We start from the raw sequence: 27,178 nt of genomic DNA on the forward strand, positions 1-27,178 counted from the left end.
AAATTTTCAACATCATTATTTTATTTCCATTATTTTAGGATTCTTAGCTTTCTTTAATGTTTGGAAAGGTAGGGGCTCGTCTTATTCCTGTCTTTAGGAACTACAGGAAGAATTCTTTTCTTTGATCTCTTTAGCTAAATGGCAGAAACTTCCATGATGCTGAAGAACAGAACAAGTCAAGCAGTGCCTCCATTCATAAAGAACCATATAAAATTAATTGTTGATGTAGTTGGGGTAAAAAACTAGTTAATGTCTAAGCAGCACAGATCCTCTCACCTACAATACTTTTCAAAGATACAGTATAGCAAAGTAATGCCCATCTCCTGCTCTGAACAGAATACATAAATAAAAACAAATATTTAAAAAAAAAAGAAACTCGACATAAATCTTATAGGTTGTTTTTCCAAGATTGTTTCCTGTGCTGCAGATGACTACTTGCTGGGTGAAAAACATAAAGGTAGGTTCACAGCTGATAGTGAATATTTTAACAATTAGGACTTTTTCCTTTTATTCATTATGATTACAAAGGAGAATTTTTCTAGGGTTTGGGAAATTGTTTCTGTGGAGTTGGGGGAGTGTTTTGAACGGATCTGTACAAACCCAAGTGTGCTGTGTGATCTGCAAATCCAAAGCTTGGACCGCAGCAGATACAGAAGTCACTGGCTTGCTTCTCACATTATTTGCTCATACAGTCAAGGCACTCAACCTCATCTTAAAATATATGATTGTTTCTGCAAATGATGGAAAATAAAAAAAGCCTTATAGGTGGTAACTCCTCAGAGCATCAGTGGATCTTCGCATTACTCAAGACGTTCTCTTGACAACATACATTTAAAAGTTCAATACACTAATATTTTCTCTGCTTACCCTGAAAGGTCTTCAACAAAGAACAAAATAATCAGCTTCTGGTACTACTTACAGGCAGGAAGAATTTAATTTTACCTGTTCACACAAAAACTCAACTATTTCTCACCCAACATTGTGTAAATATATCCCAAGCTTAAAGACAAGGTCAGATTGCTAAATGTATTGAGTTTGCTAATACAGTACAAGAATTTGTTTTAACTTTATTTTCATGTACATTTTCAGAATATATAGAGTATAGAAAATGGTATATTTTAAAGGCATATAAGGTAGGAAAAAAAACCTAAAATATGTCTGTCCTGCTCAAACTCTAGTTCAGAGTGATTTGTTCCTTGTGCAGAACATTCCTATCTCTTCTGTGTGGCTTCATGCACGTGCTGATGTTCGTACACAAGTGGAGGTGTTGTGCAACAGAGTACTTGTTGTGTGTGTGCTTTTCACTTTATTAAAGGGACAGAGCTTTTACTGTGGAATTAAACTGTGTTCATATATATGTACATCTTTATTTTATATATTTGCTCTACCAATGACCTGAGCATTATCAAGGCAAGAAACTGAAGCTTCTCTGCAAGTCAGTGGCATAAAAGCTTAACTTAAAATTCTTCAGAACTGCCCTCTAGATATTAGAGCTTTAATCTGTATTTGCTTTAAAATTTCCCTTATCGTTTCATGTTTTAATAAATGTAGCAAAATGCCTAGCTAACACTCTATCTACTTTCATCCTTAAACCTGCACCTATTTATTTAAGACAAATTCTGCTTGCTAGCAAAAACTCAGGTTTTGAACCTGAAATGAATTCAGCAAATTATAGAAACACTTTTTTAAAAAGTAGGGTAATAATTCTTGAAATTCAGAGCACTCCTGCTAAGAGGAAAAAAACCTGATGAAATACTAGCATGATGCTAGATTGGGGAGAATCCCTTTTTTCAAACTGATGTGGGTTTTTAACTATAATTATTACTTTTACTGTGATGTCCTGCTTGCTCATCCTAATCTTTTAACAGTCTTACTGGGATTTCTTTGCTCCCAAAAGACGAGCAGCACATGCCAAAGCATTATAGGATGCTGATGGAATGAAGATGGAACTACATGACCTGTCACTCACGCTGGAGACAGTTCCTAAAAAGTTATGCACCTGAACTTTTACTTTGTGATAAATCAAGGATAAATCTGAAGAAATCAGATAAAATTTCATTATCTGACATCTAATGTTAGTAGAGCTACACTGCCTTATGATACTGTACTTGTTCTCCTTTAAGTGTAATACCTCATTCAAAACCTATTTACTTTTTTACTGCCTCTGTACTGGGCCAGCTGTAGTGAATATGAAATAAATAAATAAATGGTTAGAGCTTTTCAAAAATCAAATCTGTACTTAAGCATCAAAGCTGTGACTAACCAGAACAGGCCACTTCATTCATTCTCCACACTGATCTCCAAAATCACCATCAGCCAAATCCAGTATTACACTGCTGAGCAGTTAAGCCTGGTATTAGAGCAAAGATTTAGCTCACAAAATTACTGAAAAATAAAAACCACCAAGTCATTTTTTTCTTGAAACCTATCCTGGAATTCATAAGCATAGCAATTGCCCTCTGATTTGTTTAGTAGCAGTGTTTAGTTCCAGTAAAATCCACAAAGTAATTTAAAATTATTTTTTTAAAGGCCAATTTCCTAATGGGCAGACTCAGGGAATGCTTTTGTACGGGACACATTAACCATGAAATCTCTATGTGATAAAAGCCCAGTGTAATAAACATGTTGAGTTAGGCTGTAAAAACCGAAATTTGGCATTGCTTGATCACTAGTCTGCTTAGAAATCTGCAGATGTAGGCCCAGTAATGCTTTTCTGTTTCCCTTTTCTCCCTCCCAGGAAGGCTGCCCAAGGCTTAGCTGAAGGGATCCAGGACTGGGGTGGGGAGCTCCTCACTGCCCCAGCTGCCTGAACAGGGAATTGGCTGATAAGTGCTCCCACCAAAGGCTCTGTGTGCTTAAATTAAATGTGAAAGACCATCAAGAGAAACATTTGCTGGAGTACAAAAAGGGCTTGTTTACTTTTGCAAAGCAAGTGGTTTTAATAAAAACTTGATGACACTTACTGCACATTACAAAGAGCAGAACACTGGTCCTGTGCCAGGGCAGACGCTCTGAGTGCAGCTCTGGGCTTTAGAATTGTTTGTTTTTTCATTGTCATCTGGGCCTCGTTTCTTTACACACCCTTCTATTTAACGTATTTCAAAGGGATATCTGGACCAGGAATAGAGTTAGTATATTGCTTACAAATTAATTTGTACAGGCTTTATTTGTAATCTACTAGAGGCCAGGAACAAACTGTTAATGTCTAATACAGGAAAACCATTTCTGATGATGAAATATGTAAAAGAAACAACTTTGCTCTGTCTTGCTCCGACCCCTGACCTGGAGGTGCCAGGCATTTCATTTCACCTGCCTTCTTTTTTTTTTTTTTTCAATTCTGTTTCATATCAAGAACACAGTACATTTTTAGAGAAACAATACCTTTACTACAAAACCATGTAAATGATTATATACAAAATGGTTACTGGAATTTGGTTTTGTACTGCAGTGACAGAAATAACTAGGTGCTGACATTTATTTACGCTTCCTTAATACTAAGTACATCACTCCACTGATCAGGGTAAAGGCAAAGGCAATCCAGGCTAAGACAAAGGAATAGCCATATTGGCCTTTGGAAACTTCCATTACATATCCATGGCTCTGGTGCAGTTCTTCATGCCTGTCTGTGTAAATGGAAGCTGCAATCATAACACACAGACCTGCAGGAGGAAGAAAATAATAAAGGTCAGCATCTTAAAACATTATCAGTACACACATCTATTCACTGTCTCTTCTGTTAGCTGCTTCCACCAATGTCCTTTCTTTGCAGATGCTCGTTTTCCATCCTCAAACTAACCTGGAAGCATTTCAAGACATATTTTCAGTTTATTTGGCAGGCTTTAAATTTGAAGTGCTGTTGTGTATCTATGTCATTTGCACTGAACAGAAAACGATTCTGAACATCTGGGTAGTTTTTAAGACAGACAAAAAATAGTGAGTGCTTGCCTGTAACAATTAGAGAGTTATTTAGTGCATTCAAGAAGTTCAGCATCCCAAATTCTTTCCCTTCTAAGTTTGAATTACTTTATCCTGAGCAGTGATGGCATCTATGTTTTAACTGTCTATATATTACAGAATGGTACAGCTCACTGTTTAAACAATTATAAAGGATAAGCTATGGCCTCCAGAGCACTGCAGAGTTCTCATGCAGCTCGGTCTTTTTGGAACCCTTTCTCACTTTCCTACATGCATGAAAATATCAATAAAGTCAAAAGTGTAGGAAAATCACTCACATGACAGGAGCTGGATAACAGAGGTTAACACAAATCTTTCTCCTTGCTTTAGACGGAAGAGTTGAAGAATGAAAACCAGAAATGCCACACAGCAGAAAATCGTAGACAGGATCATGGCGGCCTGAACAGCCTGAATTGATTGATACTCTGCAAAAACAAAGCAGCCTTGATTAAAAATCCTTTCTCTCTTTGCCTTCTCCTGCAAGGAGTAAAGGGGCAGAGCCATGTTCTGTAAGCAGGAGTTCAGCAGATGCAGCAAAGCAGTTGTGTATGCATTGCAGAATCTGATTCTCCTCTGCTTCCTTGGTATTAATACAGCCACCTTGGTATTAAAAAGCTTCTCATCAAACTGAGTGAAAACACTGAAGAGACTCCTTCTGCCACACCCCACCCTTTGCTGCCATCGATGTCCGAGAAGCACAGTGAAACTGCCAGCTGTCCCAAACAGCTTCCAAATGCCTCCCACCAGACCTGGAGACAGCTCTGTTCAGGAAGGTGTAACCAGAGATGATATCCACCCCTGGCACTAGAGATTCCTCTCATTCAGGTTTTCCATCCTGTCCACTACTTCCCTGTAACTGGGAGCTAAAGGAACCAATACCTTTTTAACCACGTGCAGCTGCTCTGTGTAAATCTGCGGCCACCATAGCCAGGCTGGGCCACAGAGCTGAGCTCCCATGGCCCCTCTCCTCCAGCAGGAGCTCTGGGAGCAGCAGACACACCTCAGCCACCCCTCATCTCCCCAGGGTGGGCACCTGACTGCAGTGGGCACACAGTAACACAGAGACCCTTAAATCCGGGTTAGCTGACATATCCTGTGTGGAGTGCATCAGCACATTACAGGCTCTAAACCAACCTGATTCTAGGGAAACAAAAACTTCATGGGTAGATGGTTCTTTATTTACCTCTTGAATGTACACACAGATTGAAAGTCGAGAAATAAATAAAACATTTGAGAATACTTTCAATTTTTGTAAAACAGGATATTACACTAGGCTATTAACTTCCTTGTTAAAATTCCAGGTTGTGTTTTTTTTCTACTTTTTCCCCCATTCTTGTACACAGTCAGTATTTTTAGGTTCTTCTCTGCAAGTTCAATTCTGAGGCAAATTCTACCACTTCAGACAACTTCACTGTTTTTGCCTAATTCTTCTAAGAACTTGTTAGCAGTCATTGTTGGTAGTTTGTGTTTACTCTCTTGCACTGGTCTCCTAAGTGCCCATGACAGTGCCTTCTGCTTTCCTCTCACAGAACCTGTCAGAACAGTTGCCTTTCCACAATGAAAAACCAATATTAAAGCTTTTAGAAGACCTGCCTAGTTAGGACATGCAGATTTTTGAAGAATATAAAACTGCCCCTGTAAATTTCATAGCAATTTCACCACATCTGCTGAAGGAACACAGACACAGGCATGGAGGGACACTCACCATTGAACTCATCAGTGATAGCCATGCAGGTGCTCGTATTCGTGATACACACTCTCCAGACATCTGTAGAAAAGTTATCTCCCACCCACCAGGCCTGCAAAATAAAAGTAAAGGGCTCTTACAGGGAGGAAAAACAAACAAAACCCACAAAACTCCTTTGTGGTCCAAGTGTCTACTGATTAGATACATCAGCTGTAACAATTTTCTGTTCATTTTTGATACTTAACCACTCAAATGAAATGTGAGATCTCATGGTATTTCAGAATAAAGGGTATATAATTATCCACACATTATTCTCATTTTAGACCTCTGTGAAGTAGGTAAGGGCATCTTAAACATCCCAAAGCACAAGATATTTCCACTGCTTGGGCAGAAATTTTGTATAGTCAGTGATTACTCACTTCTTGAGACACCTAGACAAGATGTGCTTTGTTTACCCAGACCCTGTTTAGGGGACACACCTCTCTGAAGGAACAGCATTTGCTAATTTGCAGAAAATAGCATCACCTGTGAAACAGAAGGCCTTTATGGATGTTCTGGTTCCTGCCACTGAAATGATTAATCTCAATGCAATGCAGCTGTGCTGAGGTACACTATGGCATCTGTCTGGTAATGGCTGACAAATTAAGATCCTCCTGTGGTATTTCTATTTTGAGGTTTTACCATTCAAGGCTAAATGGTACTGCAGCATCTGAGCAGATTTTTACAGTAGCCTGGAAAATGACAAGCACTCCACAAGTGGCATTTCCTCAGGAAACCCATTCCCATTCCAATAGCTACCCAGGCCTTTGTTTTGACTAGAGCTGCACAAAATACGACTTCAAATACGATTCCTGGTAGGATCTGCTACTTAAATAGACATTCCAGAAGCCTCAGAGCTCACTGTGCAGCTTTGCAAACAATACTGCAGTTAAAACTATAATATCTTATGGTAGTAGGCATATGGATGAACAGAACACTGTTTTAAGGAAAATACTTTCTCAGAATGCCATTCATTTGGATTTTACACTCCAAGTTCATTGTGTTATTTTTCAGCTCTGAGCTCTATATAATATAGAGATACATCATATAAAATCTAATAGAAGATGATTGTAAGGTTTAAGTTTTTAAATGTTCAAAGATAGCTAATGACACAAAGCAAAGTGCATAGGCTTTTATTTCTGCAATAATTTGGGTTGTGTGTAGCAGGTTTGAAATAAGATAAGGCTGCTTTGCCCACTGTCTTTGCTTTCTAAATATTCAAAGGAGCAGGGTAAGACAACCTGCTCCAGTGCTCAAATAATGACCTACTTCCATGGAACCATCAACCAGCTGACTAAAATGTAACACCTAAGTTTGTACACTTTTGCAATAAAAAGTTGTAGGTAACACATAATTTCACTCGGAGCATGGTCCACTAAACAGTATTTTCAGCAGCAGATTTTTTAATATCAACAGCCTGTACATACATCAGACCTCACAGACACATTCCAGTGCACAAACTTTTGATCAGGATAGTGGGCTGTTTTGGAAAATGGAGAATCCTATTAAAAGCTAGATATAAATATTGGAGGATATAAATTTTGATCACAAAAATAAAATGGAAATTTGAAAACAACGTAACATAAAATATTCTAAAGCTTTATGCTGAAGCTGGTTCAACTTAATGGACACAGATACATTCATGGTGTCTCTCATGATTTAACTGGACATCTTGGACAAACACTTCTGAGGCAAAGCACAGCTTGACTGAAATTATTCCCACACATTCATCACCAGCTGTTTGACTTCAGGTACTTGACACAAAAGGACAGTGGATTTCCCCCCCTCTCTGCTTCATGTCTAGCTGAATCAAATCACAGGGCTCCACCCTGTAAATATCCTCCCTGGCCAAGTCTCTCCCAGGGGAGGGGATCTGCTGCCTTGAGCTTACAACATGATGCCACAGACTGTCTTACCCACCAGCAACATGCATACCCAAGGCATTTTTGTTACAGAAAGCTCTCAGGACACCAGTGTGCCTAACAAACTTAGGTCCTCTCAGTAAGCAAGTTGAAGACTAGAGAAGAAAACATCAATTTTTATGTAGCAAAGAAATCCCAGTGTGTCTGAGAGACAAGGAGAAGAAATGGCACTTACATTGTCAATAGTTGAGATGAACAGCAGTGCTGCTGAGATTATGTGAAACACAATAATGAAGGCCAGGAGAATCAGCATCCTTGCTCTGGGGAGGCTTTAGGCTGAGATAAATCTGTTGAACATAAGAAAGTACATGAACAATCTTTAAGAGCTGTCAGTGGATCAACCTGCAGTTCTGGTGCTGTTAGAGACCGTAACATCAGATGCAGCTGGAGTCCACAGCACATCTTCTATCTCTGCACATACTTAACTGGCATCACGGGTGTTAAAATGAATCACAACTTGAAATGAAGCCAAAAGCTGCATTTTGCAACCTTCCAGCATGATGGCTGCAGTGAATAAACACACAAAGTTTCATTCTGTGTGCAAGGATGGAAAACTCCTTCACGCTGGCTTTTAGAGAAGTACATTGCAAATTACAGCCTCATGTGCAGCGATGATAGTATTTCCACTGACTGCAACCAAAGAAAGAAGAACCAGATTTCAAAAGGATGGTTAAAGAACAAAATAAAGTGCACCAAGAACTAACTCCTAGATTTAGTAACATCTGTGTTGTACCTTAGGCCTCACATCCTTTGTTCATACAGTTATAAGTTTTATCCATTGAATAATGACTAAGGACTACCATTTTCTTCAATGTATTGCTCCCACTGGTAGGGCTGAATAAACCCATTAGTTACATAAAAATCCAGTTAGCTATTCTATGTTCAGTCACTTAATAGTCTCTGTAGGCTACCTATTGCCTTCATACCTTATTTATCCCACCTATTGCAATGTCACATCTCACATGAAAAAAATATATACAAGAGAATCAGAAACTGTATTTAACTGGAATCCCCAGGAAATCTGTGGGCACATAACAAGCAGGTTAGGGAAAACTATTGCTGCTAATACACAGGAAAATGCAAATGCTTGACATATCTATTTCTCCTTGGCCAAAAATTCTTGCTAATTAATATATGCTATAAGGAATCTGCAGTCTTGCAGATCTTTGCAGTTAAGGTGCACCACTCTGTACATCATCTGCATGTTGGCACTCATCAGTTCATTAATGCATATTTCTCCCTTTCCTTTGCTTTGGACACATTCTATGATGTCAAATGATGCCACTCACATAACACAGTAAATATCCAGAAGAAAGGGCAGTTATGAATTTTAAGACTTTCATTATTTTTTTCATGTCTAATCCACTCTACTGCCATTTACTGGAATCATGAACCACATGAATAATTTAACCAAAGAAAAGGACTACTCTGACAGCATTTTTAAAGCAGCTCCACTGGCACTCTCATCAGGGCAAATAATAACTACTCTGCAAAACTTTGACAAAAAGATAATTGACAGCATAATAACTCAGTGAATAGAGACCAGGAGTTCCAGAATAATCCTCTCCATCTCCACTGCAGTACAGAGTTATAACAAGCTCAAAGGCAAACAGCATTGAAGTGATTTTTTGAAAAATAAGGGGACAGACTTATATCCATATCTAATTAGAATGACTGAATGGGAAAGCCAAGTCAAACCCTAAAATAGGAAAAGCAGCTACTCTAGTGTGTATTCCTTCCCATTTTCTCTCTGTTAAACTCTGCCTTCCCAGCACAACGAAGAACAGAAAGTGGGAATTGCCTCCAATGAGGTGATGCTCCTGTATGACTCAAGGTCCCCTGAATCCAGTTCCACTTCTAGAAATGTCATTCATGGTTCTCTACCAAGCCTTGCTTGAATGAAAGGAAGAAGAAAGGAAAAGAAGATATTTTGTGGGTTTGTATAATGCCACATCAAAATATTTTCATTGTGATATATACCAGTCTTTGCACAGCACCCTCTTGTCTTGTGGCTGTTTTTTTTCTGAGGTTCACTTCTTGCACAGATGGTATCTAAGCATTCAATAATACAACAATCATCTGCCATATAAGGAGAGAGAACCAAATTGTACTCAGTATTATTTTAAGAATAACAATACAATTTCATGTTATTACATGAAGTAACATAAAGTAAGAGAGACCAAAATAATGTAAAAATGTAACCTAATTAAAATCAACATTTTTTGTTTTACCCAAATAAAGCCAAGATTAAATGAAAGAGATTTTTGTTTCATCTCTAAAAAAAAAAAAAAAAAGGACAGTAAGAAAGGACTGATGGGTCTAATGTTTCTTTTTTTTGCAGATCCTTCCTAACAACCATCTCTGGATTCCCCCTCCTGCCTTGCTGGCAACTGCTCCCTTCACGAGCTGCTACAACTTCTGTGCACACAGTGCTAAACAATGACACATGGAGACAGGAATTAAATACACTGGGGAAAAAGAAGGAGACAGACCATTTCCAAGTAATTAATACCAGGAAAAGACAACAAGAACTGGTTATCCAATCTGTCATGCCTGAGCAGGATCTCAGAAGTGCACAGACCTCAATCACTCCTACAAACTTTCCCTTCCCATGGAGACCCAGGAGTTTCTGTGGTTCACCCCAGCCTGCACAAGGAATAATTAAGGGAGGAGGGTTTTCCAGAGAAACTCTCAGTGATTTGTGGGAGGGAAGCAAAGAGCAGCTCCCCTCTGCCAAGATGCAGCCAGCAACACTGCAGATGCTACTACAGAATCTGCATCCCTCTCTAGGCAGAAATTCTGGATTTCATCTCTCAGAAAGATCTACTAGTCCTTCTCAACTCCACACAATGCTGGAATTCAAACCTTACCATGCAGACTCAAGATTCTTCCACTGCCTCAGCAAGAAGATCTTCCTTCCCCAATCCTCTGAGGACAGCCTGCCTGGGAACCTCTCCTAGCAGCAGGCAGCTCCTTTCCTCTACCTTTGAGCAAGGGAAGGATACAGCTACAGAGCACTGTTTGCGTTAACGTTCACAATTCTTATTTCACTAATGTATTACTAACCAAACACTTTGGTAACATCCTATTCTGCACACTACTTGTACTCCTTTTCTTATTTACCATGAACTGCTTCCTGGGCAGAGTGATTTTTCACCTCCTCTCATGTGCAGTTGAAACACACCATGCTCTCAGGTCAAGGTGTTCATGAATTTAAAGTACACTGCCTTTAGGCATGGATGAAGTCTGGGATGATGCAACAGATATTGCCCATCATTCCCCAAAGTGGCTTGAATTCTTTTAATAGTTTTTACACACACAGAAATATATGAGAAAAGCTTTTTGGACACACTACACTTACAATGATGGAGCCACCCTTTTCAGAAGTACATGATGAAAAGACTACAGGCAACAGTTACAAGTTGCAACAAGGAATATTCCAATTGTGAAAAAGTATTAATTATATTCAATGAGCATGATTAAGTACTGGAACAGGGCCCATGAGGCTGTGGGATCTCCATTCTTGGACATCTTCCTGACTTGACTGAAGCAAGGCCCAGAACGTCCTGATCTAACCCCCTGCTTGGAGCCAGAGTCTGCACTAGAGACCTCCAGAGGCTCCTTCCAGCTCAGCTCTCCTGTCAATCTGTAGCTATTTCAGGAACCTCCCTGTCCTAATCTCCAGCAAAGCTCTGACAAAAGAGAACATAATATTTGACTTAGCTCATCACATGTGCCATTAAAAACAGATTCAGGGGTTACAGTAAGGATGACATTGGATGTCAACATGAATTCCTTCAATTGCAAGCCTCAGCATTTAATACCACTTCATAAGGTATGGTGTAAGGCAGAAGGGAACAGATACTGCTGAGCTGTAAGTGCAGACTGCCACTGGATCTAGAAAGAGTAAGTTATAGGAATCCCACTGAACACATCCAGATTTGCTGTGGTAATAAAGTTTCCCACAAATGCTGTTAAGTTGCGGGATACTTACACAAAACACAATAAAACAGAAGGCCAGTTAGAGCAACAACACTTTTTTTTTTTCAATTAGTGCAGAAGTAATGCTCCAGTGCTACTCCATTTTACATGGGGAGGATAAATGCAGCAGCCACACTTCTCTTGAATCTCTTCAGTAATGCAGACTTTTAGAAGCAGTAGTTTGCACTTGCCATGGGAGAGAGTCTGATGAGCTTTAGAAGAAGTCGCTAAGAAGGGCCTCTGCTATAATCTCCTGGACATGCAGAGACAAGTATGTTTATACAGGATAAAACACTACAACCATCACAGAATTGCACAGGAAAGTAAGGTATCTAGGCCAGGGTTTCCAACATTTCTGAACTGTAGTGTTTCAAGACTGGATTGTCTATGTCATATCACACACAAAAACACATCCCCTGCAGGAAAGCCTCAGTTTATCTCCAGGATAAAGTTTATCTTTAATGTCCATCAGTATAAAGAAACATGACTATTTAAGTTTTTTAGTACAGCAAGCAAGCAAGCAAAAATGGAAATAGTCTTTGACAGTTCTTAGCAGAAGTTTTATCACTACTTTCCAACCCAGATGTCATCTCCAAAACAAACGTTTTCCCTTCCTCCCATGCAGTTCAACTCTGCTGCCAGGCTGTTTCTCATGTTTGTGCATAGTCAATTTTTGCAACCAGCAATACATAGTGCAGTGTGTTTATCCTGGGCTCATTCGCATTGGAAAGGCTGAAGCTTACCCTCCAACACTGGCTGCTGCCCTCACTCCCTAAGATCAGGCCTGGGGTTTTTATCATCTTCATCTGAGCCCATGTCTGAGAAATCCTCCACACAGACAATCCTGGTTCATACCCGTAGAAACACGGTTGAAATCTCTGCAGAAAGCTCCTGCTCTGCACAGACCGAGGCTGGGGGTGTGCAGACTCTCAACACCCACACTTAAGAGTGCTGAAAAGACACACCCAAAACAAGGGGCAGAGGATCCTGCTAAACAAGTCACCATACCTGCAGCTCTCTGCACTGAGATGTTTCATTGCAACAAGAACAGCAGGTCTTTGGGCCATCAATAAGCATTCAGTTCAGCTGAACTTTCTTGAGGTCACTGGTGTACAACTGAATCAAAGCAAACCTTAATTATCAATTCTTCTTCCCCTTGGTGCTATAATTAAGTCTGAAAATGTGAATTTATAAGAAGAAGTCTGTATACTTGTAGCATGAGAAATCTCTCATCTTGTGATGCATCATAAGTTGTTTGGATTTACATGTTTTTGCTCAGAGTTCTTGTGAGACACCACATCTCATGGTGTCTCATGACATGTGAGAACTCAGAAGCTGGCTCACATTTTGCCTGTACCATTGTCTCTAAACTTGCACAAAATTCCCTGGTTTAGGAAGAACAGACTGATACTGTTAACTTTCTTCTTTTCTTTTTCTTTTATCAAGTAAGAAGGGTTCTGTTTTTCTTGTGTGATTCTCAGAACTGGAACCAAAAGTGAAGTTCAGACAGCAGACTTTCTCCCAAGCCAGCAAGAGCTTTGAGGATTTCAACAATCCTCTAATGCCTAAATATCAAACAACACAAAGGACGAGAAAATCAGGAAATGTAATACCAAGAGAATAATTACACCAGTTGAAACAACTTACTCCAGTTTCTTTATTTCTTCTGTCTGAGTTAATTTAACTGTTGGGAACACCAACACTATTCAAGTGTACATTCAAATTGGGGCCTATTTTCACGCTCAGGTGTTACCCAGCTAACAGTCAATACACAATCTGAATGTCCTCCTTCAAGCAGTCTCTGCAGCCAGCGTGGAGACCTCCAAGGAGCACTGGATGGCTCTGACTACACCCCTACAATACTGAATGGGGAGCCAGGAGGGAAATGCAAAGTACAAGTAACAGTCCATACAGCACATGGGCTCCCACCCAATTTCTTCCTGGTGTAAAGCTAAGCATGAAGAACAATGTGTGTTCTACATGAAACAACATTTCAGGTCCCTGCTTGATGCTGGCTTTGGAATCAAGAGGGCTACGTGTCCTGCGAGCCCCTAGACAGCACAGAGACCATCCGCTCTTTTTGTTTGCTTAACTGAGAACACACTCAAGCCACAGCTCTTTGTGCTACCTATTTTATGTGGAAGGAAGAGAGCTTTTCACTTACACTTCCACCTGCTTTTCTAAGTCCTTCCTCACAAAGCAAGGAAATCAGAAGGAAATGAATCAAAGCTCCCTGCCCCCAACCACTGTATGAAGGAAAAAAAAAATCAATACAGCAAAAAATGAATCCACTCTCTTTTCTAGAGCTCCATTTGAATGACAACATGTATGGCTTTTTTAACACAATGGCAGAAAATAAAGTAGGGTCATCCTATCAGTTCTAGATTTATCGGTGCCTTTGCAGCAGGCTGTTAAGACCCAGGTGTTAAAACCCAGCAACCTTCAGCATAGTTACAGCAGTCAGCTTGTTGTGTTTTCATAGTGAAGCACAGGGGCTTGGAGAGAAACTCACAAGACACAGTATGACCTAGTTTTTTTCTGTTTTCTTTCAGAAAATCATGCCTTGCAATCAAAGGCCTGAGGTCTCCTCTTTGTGTGCACCATAACTAATACAAATGTACACCTATAGCTTAATTAAACCTTTTGTTTTTACCGTGTTTGGATGTCTGTCCATCCTGCTGCTACTGGTGGGACTGCCAGAGCAACAGCAGACTTAGAGCAAACAAGCTCGTTTGCCTGACCTCCCTATCACCTGTGTGTGAGGGGATGCTCAAGCACCCTTTCAGCTCTTTCTCAAACAACTTCATAAACACTAAATCTTGTCTCCTCTTCAGAAACTCCACCTAGTTACCAAAACTGAAAGAGACTGTGATTACAGGTGGATCTGGCAGATCATCTGCAGACTTCCTCCCTTCTCACCCTGTCCTCCTCATTAGATCTCCAAAGTCTAGGAAATTCTAACCCTGCTGTTCCAAACAAAACCAAGAAGCAAATTGCAGCAGAAATGCAACATGCTAGCTTTGAGCATGGAGACCAAAAGAAGCACATGCTTCTAATTTCTTAGGAATGCTTTTAATAAAATTTTGACCTAGGGATGCCAGCATTGCTGCCACTTCTGTAACTCTGTCAGTCATTTATTTGCAAACAAGTTGGGACTGGGTTTAGACTTGCCCTACCACTCCTTTCACTATGGCCCTGCTGTGTGCACTGCAGAGGAAAGTCACTCTGCCATGAAGCTTTTGTGGGCAGACTCAGCAGAAGAAAACCAGCAGGACCTATGGGAACACAGGGACACAATGCCCTGTTGTGGGGTGGGGAAGTGTCACTTAGCAGGAAAATGAGCCTTGTGACAGCTTACCTGAAAATCCTAAAAAATAGCCTGAAGCTTAAAAACTCCAAGATAGATGTATTCAAATACCCCAGCGAAATCTGGAAGAGACACTACTAGCCACTATATGCTGAGAAGACAATTTAGCAGGTACAAAATTCAGCTGCCTACACAGATAGACATATTTGAATAAAAGTCTTTAAGACTTCATCTTCTCAAAACTGCTTTTTAGAGGGTTTTGTGTGTGGTCATCAGAAAGAGAACGCTTTTCCTCCTCCAGCAGCACAAATCACACCATCCTCAAAAGTGAATCTTTTACACATTCTTCTGTTTCCCTAAAGCACTTTTTGTTGTAACTGTACTTTACTTACTTTTGTAACTATACTAGATAATAATAGTCTCATATTTAAGACGTTCTATATCTGCATGTAATCCCAACACAACCCACAGTGGTGTAAGGTAGGCTGACATATTACTAAATAATTCCTAAAAGGGTTGCAATTAATCTCTGATTCCCATCATAGTCATCCACTCCTCCACCTTCAGTTTATGCTGAGCATCATATGCCTTTGGCAAATGTTAACAAAACAGTCTTTAATCAAAGACACCCCATGGTTCAAGGGATTTCTCAAAGGGCACATATTGTTTGAGAAAACCCAGCAGTAATTTGAAAGAAGTAACTGCTTGCAGTTTCTGGGTTCTTACAAAACATAAAAGTATTCCGTCAGCTTTCACAAAGGCATGTGCAAAACATGTTATAAAATGTTTGTAACACAAGCATGTATGGGTAGAGCTTAACTGTATTCTTAGAAAATTAAAGAAGGCACGCATCATTTCAGGTGTTCAATGCATGCTCTCTGTTCAGCTAGGTTGTTCGCTGTGCACCAGATACCACTTCAATGTAAACAAAGTTGTGGTGTACATTAAAACCTTCTTAACAATCAAGCTGGTCTAAAAGTACTTAAAGCTTGTTTTTCCTCAGCTTAACAAGACAAGAACCTCTCATTCTCACTTGCTCATTTTCAAAGATCAAGACAGAATAGGGATATACTTGCTTGCAGGTAAAGTCAAACACATGGAAGGAAAAAGAACTGTTTAACTTAGAGATGAAAATATATGGCTGTAAATCAGGTGTGAGCACATTTAGGATGTAAATTATAACTCTTAGAGCTGTCACATCCTGGAACAGCCTTACATTCAACACAGCATAGGAAAAAGAGAGCTCCACAAAAGGATTTCCCTCTTGCAGGGACTGTGTTAGCAGAGCGATCGACCCACTGTCCTCAGAGGACCCTGCAGCTCTGCTCTCCTGTGAAGCCTCTCAACAACTTCATTGAGGTCCCTGTCCATTTCCCAACAGGCTTTCTGCATGGTACCCATGCCCTTGGCACTCGGCTGAGCTCCCTGCTGCCGGCAGTGCTGGCAGCAGTGCAGGCTGTTGGGCAGTGCAGCGACACCGTGCTGACCATGACACAGCCAGCTTGGAGGAACCTTTTGTTTCTCAGCTGGGCAAAGCTCCCAAGAGCGGCCTGTGCCCCTCGTCTGAGGGTGACCTAAGGGCCACCACTGCCTGCCAGCCCCCCAGGGCAGGGGTCAGCAAGGACAGAGCCCTTTGCAGCCTGCAGGCACAGCCCTGCCTCTGGCTGAGGAAAGCAGTGGCTCCATGGAGCTGGGACAATGACACGGGGCTGTTCCAGTAAGCTATTCAAGCTATGGGAACCCTCCCGGGAACCTGCTCCTGGAAACAAACAGCTGAACTGAGGTGTGGCCTGGCCTCACCCCTGCTCAATCACTGTGGGGACACATTTCAGTGTCGAGGGTGTCTCTGTTCAATACCTTGACAGGGCAGGGAGTGACAGATCAAGTAAAATACCAGATCTTTGTATCAGGTTGACAGATAAAATGTGTCCTCAGCAAATGAAAAGGGAAAAAAAAAAAGCACATCTGCAGCATTGACTACAAATTAACATAGTTCTGAGTGAACCTCAGACCCTGGGCTCTACTGACTACAGACTGCTGCTCATCCAGAGATTATTCCAGATACAACAGAACAGCTCGAGTGATTTATGATGTTCCACCTAATTAACCAACAAACAAAGGCAGAAAAGGTCTGTCTTTCTAGATTGAAAGCAATGCATTTAATTCCGTAGAAATAAAAGCTGATATTGTTTTAACTTTGGCAGATGCTCTGTGGAAATTGCTAGCAATTAAATGTGTTGCATTCACTGTTGTAAAATTTTCAAACTGCTTGTTTTGATTTGGCTTTGACTAGCTCTGTGTTGAGAAATTTTGGTTTTAGTTATTTCAGAGTTTACACATCATCTATCAAGAGTGTGAAAACACATTTCTATTGGTGGTACAACAGTTGGTTATAAAACAAAAAGCTTAAACTCTCCACAACTACTACTTTGTTTGACAGCAACACTGTAGCACAGGATTACACTGAATACTCTGCCTACCTCCAGAATGCAATTTTTGCATCATAATTTGTAATTGGTGCAATTAAAGTTGCCATGTGGACTCTACAAGTCCAGGTAGAAGGATTTCTATGCCTTGTTTGAGCACACTCAGTGCACAGCTCTTCTACCCTGGCTGCTCTATGGGAACAGCCCAGTCCCCTCAGCCCCTGGGTCACTTTGCTCCACCCTGCAGCTGCACCTTGACCAGGCTGGACAGTGCCTGGGTCACAGTGCCAGCTAAGGGTACACCAAGCACCCTGACAGATGGGCAGGCTCAGCCAGAGCCCTTTAGTTGTTGACAGACTGTTCTGCAGGCTCTGGACTTGGGTTTGTTTCTGCCTTTGAACTTAACAGGGGGCTTGTTCTTCAGAGGACGGAGCACTGCAAGCCCTGGAGAACAGGTGAGTGTGCAGAGTCCACCTGGCAGCACATGCACCTCAGCAGAGATATCCAGGGCCTTTGGAAGGCCTCCTTCTGTCTGGAAGAAGGCCAGAATTTTGATCTATTTCAAGACACTAAACACCTGCATTACACAGCTGAGGGAGGGTTCCTACTGCCCACCTCAGCTGTTTGCGGCCCATGCAATTCCAAACATAGCACAGTGTTTAAGAATCAGTGAAGCAAACCATAAATATATATCCTATAGCCATCTCTAAAGGGTATTTGAGTCAGTCCACTTTCTGCTCCACCCACAGACTCCTGTGAAGATCTCTACACAGCCAGAGGGTTGTATTTTAAGGTCACACCCAAATTATGAGGCTTCACCTGGCATGCACATACCGTCATTAAACCTACCCATGAAACTTCACCGGCAAAATAAAAAGGTGTAATTACATTTTCCCCATTCAGTGGAGATATAATAATTCCTTTGATGGATGAATTCAGGCCATCAGGCTTTTTCTTGAGTCTCACCCAGCAAGATGTATTTTCTAATAATTATGATGCTTATCTTCCTAATGAAGTCATAAGCATCACCTGACATCTTGAGATATATTTTATGAAATTATCTACTCACTAAAACAATGAAGTTTTTAACAAAAAAAAAAAAAAACAGCAAAAACTGAAACTCCACTGCAAAGATCATGGTTTGCTTTGAGCATCCAAAAAACAAGCAAACCCTAACAAACACTGAACAGCTCCATGAATGGAATTCCTTAGCACTGTGCTTATGTTCCCCCCGCATTCCCTCTGAGACCAATGTGATTTCAATAAAAGCTGTGCATTCCTTTCTACTTTCAAATTTGGCTGTGCTGATGTTTCACATGGATTTTACATAAAGTGTTTGTTTCACTTCAGAGTAAATCTCTTTCTTATTAGTTCCTGTATAACAAAGTGCCTTATTCTGCTGGGTCTTTTTCCAACAGGAACATGGAGGAGGACCTGGAAAGTACATCTGCCAGCTAGCAGTATGAAAGACCTTGTCCCCAGAGACCTACTTATCTCTTTAATTAAACACATTCTTGTCCTGATTTATGTGGGGATGTCATGTCTTACATGATGCTCAGGACACAAATTGAATTTGAAGTGCCAGTGGAAAATCAAAATATATTCAAGTGAAAAGGGAAGGGTCTCCTTGTGCTGCCATTGATCTCATTTTTAAATTACAGGGAAACAGCATTATAAAAGGAGACAGCCTACACCTAATATACTTAGCAAAAGTAGAGGAAGGTCTTGCTTCTCTAAATACCCATATGGGACTCATCAGTACAACATTCACTGAAGGAATGTCAAACCTGAGATGGGAAACAACCTCGAGACAAGCAAGACAACAAAATAAAAGCATAATGATAGAAGTAAAAGAAAGACACAAGGCAACTGGGAAGCAGGAGATGCTAATAAATCAAGAGGGGTCAAGTGCATTAACTGAAAGTAAGACAGAGATGTTCATTTCCTCTAAACAATACTGGCCAGCAACAATAACTCCAGCATCTATGAACTGAGACAGAATCTCTGTCTAAGATAATAATGTTGCAGCAGCCCTCAGTCTTGACCTGCTCAGTCTGTTGAACAACTTCCTTTATTAACAAGGTTTTAAATCTGTGTAACCAAACAAAACTGTTTTTCCTCACTGGCAAATCCACAGCATAATCAACACTGTTTGTATGTTTATGATAGAAGTCTTTCCAGACCACAAACAAAGAATACAACACTAGTAGTGTCTTGTCTACTAACTGGATGTTGTTTTTATTTGAAATTATATTAACACACCATTTTTCTTCCCAAACGAGCATACTAACAAGAAATTGATCGCCATGAAGAGACTTCATGGTATTGATGTATTTCAGCTCCAGCTAATGCTGATAGCTATGGACAGAACAATTCCTGGATTCCTGGCTGGGCAGACAGCTACCTGGTAACATCCCTGCCAGCCACGCAGCTGGTGTGATGCAATCTGTACACATCTTTATTCAGCACGGAGGATGAATCTTCCCTCAGGTATCCCAACAGTCTATTTCCTAACTCAACTCTACAAGTTCACAAAGAGGTCCAGAGAACAGCAAGAGTTCCTTTTTTCAATGTCTTTGAAGCAAAGGTGAAGCCCTTAAATCTCATGCTGAATAAAGTCATATCAGCTTCTGGTGGCCATGTTTACCATATGCCTTTGTTTCCACTCCCACTTTGATTTCACCAGCTGTGGCTGGTGGTACCCCAGCTGCATTCCTTAGGACGGCATTTGTCACACACTGTCTTACAAAAACGTTGCTGGACTCTGCAGCAAACTGCAATTCCCATTTCTCCCCCCAGTGAAACTCATGTCCAATGGTCCTCTACCATTTGTGTGGATTCCTGCCTGCCCACACCTGCAGCCACCTGGCACCTCAGTCCCAGCAGCCCAGCCTCACAGCTCTTTCCTGAACTACATGGACAGCAAAGCCTCCAACATCCAAGAGGAGGTCTGGATGAAAGAGTCACTATAGACTATTTTTATTTGATAGAAAAAACATCTGCTCAGGCAGGCAAGAAGGCTTATTTTATATAGCTAACACACCACCACTGTATATACAGAGTCTGCAAGTAAATGAAGAGAAAGAGATACATTTTGTTTTTCTGATGATGAGCCAACCATAGCTGTTTACTTCTATAGTTCCTAAAGAAAACGCCAAAAAAATCAGTGTGGATTTCACAGCTATTTAGTGCGTTTCTTCACAGCCCTGTGTCAAGTCAGAGGATACTACTAAGATGTTCTACAGTAATAATTACTGGTCATTTACATACTATTCCCAACTGCTGTGAGGAGGGAAAAAAAAAAAACCAAAACCTTCCTGCACCATGCGAACAAAGTATTCCTGCCAATAAATTAAAAGAGAGGCTGAAATGCAGGTTTCTTGATGGCAGCATTCTGTCAGTAAGAACAAGTCGTGGATTAGCCTGCTGAGGAACAGATAGCAATGTACTGTTCTTCCTAGAAATGTCCAAACAAGGAGCTGACCTCTCAAATTCAATACTCAATATTGCAGACAACCCATCACACTGAGAGCTGTCCAGTATCTGGCACACAACATTCCCGATGTATATTTACCTATAGATAAAAACCACCTATGAGTGAAACTGCAGTTTGACTCAAGCAGAAAAACGTTTAATGCTGGCCAAAACTTCACAAACTGAAATCTGCACTGAATTACATCCGAGTGTGTTTTCCTTCCACTGGGGGGGATCTGCCAAGAGCTGCTACAGCGTTACTGCAACACACGCGAACTCCGCTGAGAGTTCATTACAGAAAAGAACAGAAAGAAACTATCCCGTGAAGAACGCGAACTTTCTGCTGGCTTGGCCCAGCCTGGACTCACTGGCGAGGAGCCCCTCGGCCGCCCCGTCCCGCTCCCGGGGCGAAGGAGCGGGGCCGCGGCTGGACTGGACCGGGACCGCTCTCTCCGGCCGGCCCAGCGACGGCGCAGCACCGCAGCCACCCGAATGAAATGTGCTTCGTAGTAAACAAACGCGTGCTTTTAATTTTTCCCCATTTCTGACAGGTTTCTTCCTCCCCCGGCAGGCGAAGCCGCCCGCTCCCCCCGCCGCCGCCGCCCCGCTCCCCCCGCGCCCCCCGCCCGGCCGAGGCTACTCACGGGCGCGGGCCGGCGGGCAGCTCTCCGGGGCTGCGACCGTCTGGCGGCGGCGGCGGTGCCTCCGCCCGCCCTCCTGCGGGAATGATGTCAGCGGCGGCTGGGTGTGGAACCAGAAGGGCTTTCAAAAGTGCCCCCCGGCCGCTGGCGGCGGGAGAGGGGTGTGAGCGTGTGTGTGTCTGCGAGAGTGTGCGGGCGCGGAGGGAGGGAGGGACGGACGGACGGACGGGGTGCGCACAGGAGAAACTTTCCCCGCCCGTTCCCACTCGGCGGCGGGCGGGCATCCAGGCGCGCCGCTACCCGGCCCTCCCCGGGGGCGCTCGGCCCGCCGTCCCCCGCGGCCGGGGCCGGTCCCCGCAGCGCTGCCCCCGCCGGCCCCCGGACAGGGAGGGCCGAGCCCACGTACGGGATGCCAGCGGCCGGGCGCTCGGCCCGCTCCCAGGGCGGCCCCCGCCTTCCGTCTGGGCTGAGCCTCCCGGACGAGTGAGCGCTCCACACCGAGAGCGGGAGGCGGCGGGGCCCTGTCCCGCGGAGCCGCGCACGGCGAGGGGCGGCGGTGCCACCCGTCACCGCGGGCAAGGACGGACGGCTGCCGCCCGATGGTAGCTGGGCGAGGGCTTTTCCCGGGAGGGACAGGGCCAGGCCCAGGGAGGAGCCCTCTCACGGGAGACGTAGCGGGAGAGAGCGGCCGCGATTCCCAGCGCGGCCGGGGACAGCTGCGGCGGCCGCGCCCGGCGGGGAGCCCGTCCCGGGGAGGGGGCCGGCAAGGCGCCATTTCCAGCCGGCCCCGCTGGAGCCGCGCCCGCCCCTCAGAGCGGGCCGAGCCCCTGCCCCCGGCGGGACGGGCCGAGCGGGGCCGGCCGCCGGCGGCGCCGCGGAGGGACGGGCCTGGGGCCGCCCCGGGCGGCTGCGACTGCCGTGTTAGGGCAGGGCTGCCCTGGCCGGGAGCCCGGCGTGCCAGGCTCGGCTCGCTGCTGCCTGGGCTTGTTCGTCACGAAGAAAAACTGAGCTGAGGAAAGCTGCGCTCATAAAGGCGTCCCCGGGCAGCGCAGGTGAGAGCGGGGTCACTGCCCGCGCCTCACGCCCGCCGCTCTCCTGAAAGGTTCGCCAGCCACCATCGCCAGTGCAAACATCAGTCACCAGCTGTGCCCCTTTCCAGCTTGGCTCTCCCATAGCCTTCGTCAGCGGGGCGATGGTATTTACCGTGACTCAAGCCGGCTACAGACCGCAATTCGGCTTTTTGGCTGCCTTGCAGGTTTTGGTGTGGGTACAGCCTCTTTGCTCGCTCGTATGGCTATAAGGTCTCACCTGCCCTTACCACAGTGTGATGTCGGCAAGGAAATCTGGCTGTTCCCGTGTGACTACCAAGCTGTCTGCTTTCCATTGTTTTCTTTTGTGTCTTACCCTCTGTTACAGTTCCGCACAAGTTGCTGTCAACATTTGTTTTGGATGTTACCTAAAACTCCAGCAGACCATGACTCTTTTGGTTCAGACTGTACGTGCAAGTTTAGGAGCAGTGTTTCTCAATCCCAGAGATTACCTGTTCTGTTAGAACTGTAGTGAATTCCAGCAACACCATCCCTATTCCTAGAGTCTTTGCACAAATAGCAGCTATTATGCTGAGCAAAAACACTGTGTTGGTGACTATTCAAAAATTAGCAGCATGGCCCTACTTCACTGCGTCTTTATTTTTTCTGAAGTGCAGCATTAGTGCCCTTGTACAGCTGTTAGGAATCCCACATCTTGCTGAAAAGCAGAATTATAGGAACACCATTAAAAAGTTGCTTTGTCAGTCAAAGCACCACCAGCTCTACCAAACACTACAAGCAATTCAACTAGGGTGGATGGCATTTGGTGGCATTCTAATCTTTTATGGTGTCTTTTGCACTGTGATACTAGCTTCAGCTCTGTTGTAACTGCCAAACACATCTTGTGTTCACAATCACTTCAGGATCATACACAAGACTATCCAGTGCCGTAGACAGTCGCCAGTGTTCACTACAATTTACGTTCCACTATGCTCATGTATTCCAAGTTTCTGGATAGGAGAGAGTGGCACTTATAGTAGTGGCTGCTTCTTCTTTTGTACAACACCTAGTTTCTAGTAATTGCCTTGAGGTTAGACTGGAATGGGAATTCAAAGGGGCTCTCAGGAGATGTTCATAGCTCTGGGGCTGAAGGAGCAAAAATGAGAAGCTTATGAGTATCAAGTGGAGGAGACAACCCTGCTTGTCAATTCCCAGGGATTTCAGGAAAGTGGTACCTCACACTGAGCCAACCCCTGTAAGCATGAGAGCCTGACTTCCACTGAGATGAAGTATTAGAGCTGAAGTCACTAAAACATTCCCCTCTCACGGAGATAAGTTTGCAAGAGGAATATGACAACAGAACACTTGATTTTTAAACCAAGGATGTTGCTTACAACTCAAGGTACTAGAAAGAGGTTAATTGTGCTTCATCATGCACTGCATTTGAGGTGCTGCTTGCTAATTAGTGCAGAATATTGTCTCTATAGGAAAACATTTACTGTTAAAAATTTTAGCCTCCTTTCTTCTCCCTCAGTGCCTCATACTTGCATTTTTAATTTTTGAATAGCTGTTATCCATATTTTATCTTAGCTAGAAGCTGAATAAATACTTCTAAAGCAATATTAACACACTGGCAGATGACTACAGGCTTTTCCTGGAAACAAATTCTCCAGGTTCTGCTTTTCAGGCCTGTGTTGCACTGATGTGCTTTGAGGGATTTTTTTTTTTCACTAATGCAGTGCTAAGTATCTGAAAGAGGTGTTGACCTTTTTCCTGCCTTTCCCTTCCCTAATTTGCAGGAGGGATGATGATGTGAAGGAAAACCTGTTATATCCAAGTACTCCCTTCTACTTTGCTAAGTTGACAGCGAAGCTGTTTGAAAGCAAAGTCACTGACAACAGAATTCCTGCCATGAAAGCACAAGACAAGCCATACCATTCCATGCCAGTTCTTTCTGTTTGTCTTGCTGTGTCCTAGACAGTGTCTTTGAGAGTAGCCAGAATTCATAAATGAACAAAGATATCTCTGCCACTTCCCACTACCAGCTGCCATGCAGTGAACACAATTTACCTGTGTATTTGAGATAAGCCTTTTTTTCCAGTAGTTAGAATTCCCTTTTACACATGAGGAGGTTTCAGAGCAAAGTGTGAAAGTGCAGGTGAGTAGCCATCATGACCAGGAGAGGCTGTATAATGGAACTACAGGCTCAAATATTGATCTTACTGGCATAGTGTGCACTGGATGGCAAAAGTTCGATGTGAAACCTTGATTTGCAGATATGTAAATAGACCAGCAATAGGTGTGTTGATCTCATTAATTTGTAATATAACAAGTGGAATAATAAGTTGGGTTTTTTTTTTACTCACAGTGATTACATATGCTTTATCATGTGTCTGTCAAGATGATGAGCAGGTTCAGTATTTTTGTAGCTAGCAAGTATCAGGGCATGCTCTGTGCAATAAGAGGCTGTAAGAAAAACCAGGCTAACAAGATCTTTGGGTTTATCTGAACAGGAATACAAGTGAACCTGGAAGAATAGAATTTCATGATTGCCAATGACTCCAAGAAAGAGAAGCCTTCAGACTGAGGGAGCTGCTGATCAGTAAGGTAATTGTTTAATTACTTGTCCAACTGTTAAATGGCTTCTGATAAAAATATCTCTGCCTAGACAGGCTGACTTCTCCCAAGATGGAAATACTATCCCAAAACTCCTAATGAGGAACATAAGGCACCATCCTCTATAGGCATCCTTGTAACACCAATCCGTTAGTTTGTCACAATGAAAACCAATGTGCCAATGAAAGACTTCTAGCGCAGTAACAAAACTGACAGTGTATTTTTTTCAAGAATCTGTGCAAGAATCCTCCATGTTATTGATACAACACTACTAGACCCTTTCTGTGCTTACTTTTCAAAAAAAAAGTTACATTTACTGCCATGCCAACATTAAGTAATACTGATGAGCTGGTGCTGATTGGGAAGTGGTTTCATCAATGAAGATGAGTTCAAATGTAGGCTTGTATGGCAGTGCTGCCATGTCTGTAGGTGAATAAATAGCAAGTGTGCTGTAGGACAGTTTTAGCATTGGATAGTTTAATGAGGAGCAGGATGGAGAAAACAATGAGAAAGAAAAGAGTGTCGTGGACTTTTCCTGTTTCATGGCTCTTTTAAAGTCCATCCAAAGGAGCTGCTATGCCATAAATTCATTAGTCCCCTAAAAACCATTGAGCCATAAAAAGGTTCTCACACCTTTGTCCCACTTTTCCTTTCCCTCTGCAGGGATCAGAAGGTTCTTTGCTTTTATCTGTAAGAGCCCTGGTATGCTTGTAGAAAGTGTCTCAGATCTGTACAAACCTTAGTGTATCCTTGGTAAAGAACCTGACTCACATACCCCTTCCCACTCCAGCCTTGGGAATGTTTCCTCCTCCCCCTCAAAAAAACATTGGGAGATTAAGCAAGAGCTGCAGCTTCCCAGAAATTCTTAACTCCTTGAGAACTGAAGTCTTTGTTCAGGATTGCTGAGTCTAGAACAAGGAGCTTGGAAGGAGTTCTGACAAACTTACGAAATCCTGAAGGATCAGAAGACATTTCCTTTTTCTCCTTCCCTGCTTCCATCAGTTATTGTTCTTCACTGCCTCTTGTACAAGTCCAAGAATATCCTGAAAATTAATGTCTTTCATTGGCTGCAGTTAGGCTGTGCTGAAACAAGACTTAGGCATAAGCAGCACAGATTTTCAGGGAGCTAGTTCCATGGTTTATACAGCAAATAAATACAGGAGATATTAATTTAAATGTTTGTTTACCAAGCTGATCTGCAGGATATGCAAATCTGTGGAGATGACATTCAATAAAAAGGAAGACCATACCCTTCCTTTCTTCCCCACTGTTGGTTGTTCTCCTGGAAAATGCTCTTTTTTTTTTTGTATTAATGTTATAATTACTTTAAGAAAAATCAATGAAAAATTCTGGCAAAAATAGCCAAGGCAAACTGTAGTGCTGCCTCTGGATCAAGCAAAGTTGTTTGTCAGTGCAGCGATGGTTTTATGAGGACTTCCTAAAACCAGTCCCTCAGAAAGTGGTTATGGATGAAAGTAGCAGAAGCATTAAGTCCAGAGACCTTTAAATCAGAGGGTATTTTGATGCTATTGGCTACTGGATTGTGTATCTTTAGCCCATTTGCAGAGTTTTTCTATTTAGTAAAAACTTGGCCAGACAATGGTAAATTAAAAATTAGCTTTGTAACTGGATCTAGCTATTAAAATGCTTTAACATTAGGATTTAACAACTGAAGCTTTGTTTGGAAAAGAAAAGGAAATAAATTGGCAAGGACTAAAGGCAAGCTACAACAAAAAAAAAAAAAAAATTGCAGAGCCTCTGAAGTACAGTACAGTATGTCAAGGGCTTAATACATTACAAATAAACGTGTGTGTGGCTTACCATCCTGCCAAACAATTGCAATAGCAACCCAACCCTCCAAACAGAGCTTTACAAATCAAATACCATAGAAAAGAACTTATAACCCATCACTCTGCTAGAGACAGGAATTCAGGAGACTGAATTGTATTATTACAGAGGGATAATAAGGCCTTGGCCACAGAAAATTTGCTGTTGGTGGAAGTCTGCAAGAGGGTGCAGTTGGAGTGGCAGGACTAGGATTTCATTGTACAAACAAAATCCAAAAGAAGGTCAAAGTACCCTACAAGAAGACACTATTTTGAA

General features: G+C 42.5%; 1 protein-coding gene across 2 annotated transcripts; it reads right to left on the bottom strand.

Moving 5' to 3' along the window:
• EMP2 (epithelial membrane protein 2) lies at window positions 1-26,165 on the bottom strand. Of its 2 annotated transcripts, none has more exons than XM_038151450.1 (5): window positions 26,023-26,165; window positions 7,778-7,889; window positions 5,660-5,753; window positions 4,233-4,379; window positions 1-3,659 (listed from the first exon to the last, which is right to left on the bottom strand). In XM_038151450.1, the coding sequence occupies exons 2-5, from the start codon at window positions 7,853-7,855 to the stop codon at window positions 3,475-3,477; spliced, it is 504 nt and encodes a 167-aa protein (XP_038007378.1). In that variant the 5' UTR covers window positions 7,856-7,889; window positions 26,023-26,165; the 3' UTR covers window positions 1-3,474. The 2 variants fall into 2 exon arrangements, with proteins under 2 accessions (XP_038007378.1, XP_038007377.1); XM_038151449.1 differs by lacking the exon at window positions 26,023-26,165 and adding an exon at window positions 21,435-21,624.
• Between the last annotated feature and the right edge of the window lie 1,013 nt (window positions 26,166-27,178).

This window comes from Motacilla alba, chromosome 14 (genome assembly GCF_015832195.1).
Source record: "Motacilla alba alba isolate MOTALB_02 chromosome 14, Motacilla_alba_V1.0_pri, whole genome shotgun sequence".
In the NCBI taxonomy this organism is placed as follows: domain Eukaryota; kingdom Metazoa; phylum Chordata; class Aves; order Passeriformes; family Motacillidae; genus Motacilla; species Motacilla alba.

What these genes read in the sequence shown, in the direction of transcription:
- EMP2 (XM_038151450.1), bottom strand. Translation starts at nt 7,855, where the DNA reads ATGCTGATTCTCCTGGCCTTCATTATTGTGTTTCACATAATCTCAGCA. An exon ending in TATCACTGATGAGTTCAATG is followed by an intron (nt 4,380 to 5,659) that starts GTGAGTGTCCCT and finishes TTGTTTTTGCAG; the next exon opens with AGTATCAATCAATTCAGGCT. An exon ending in TGTTATCCAGCTCCTGTCAT is followed by an intron (nt 3,660 to 4,232) that starts GTGAGTGATTTT and finishes TTCCTCCTGCAG; the next exon opens with GTCTGTGTGTTATGATTGCA.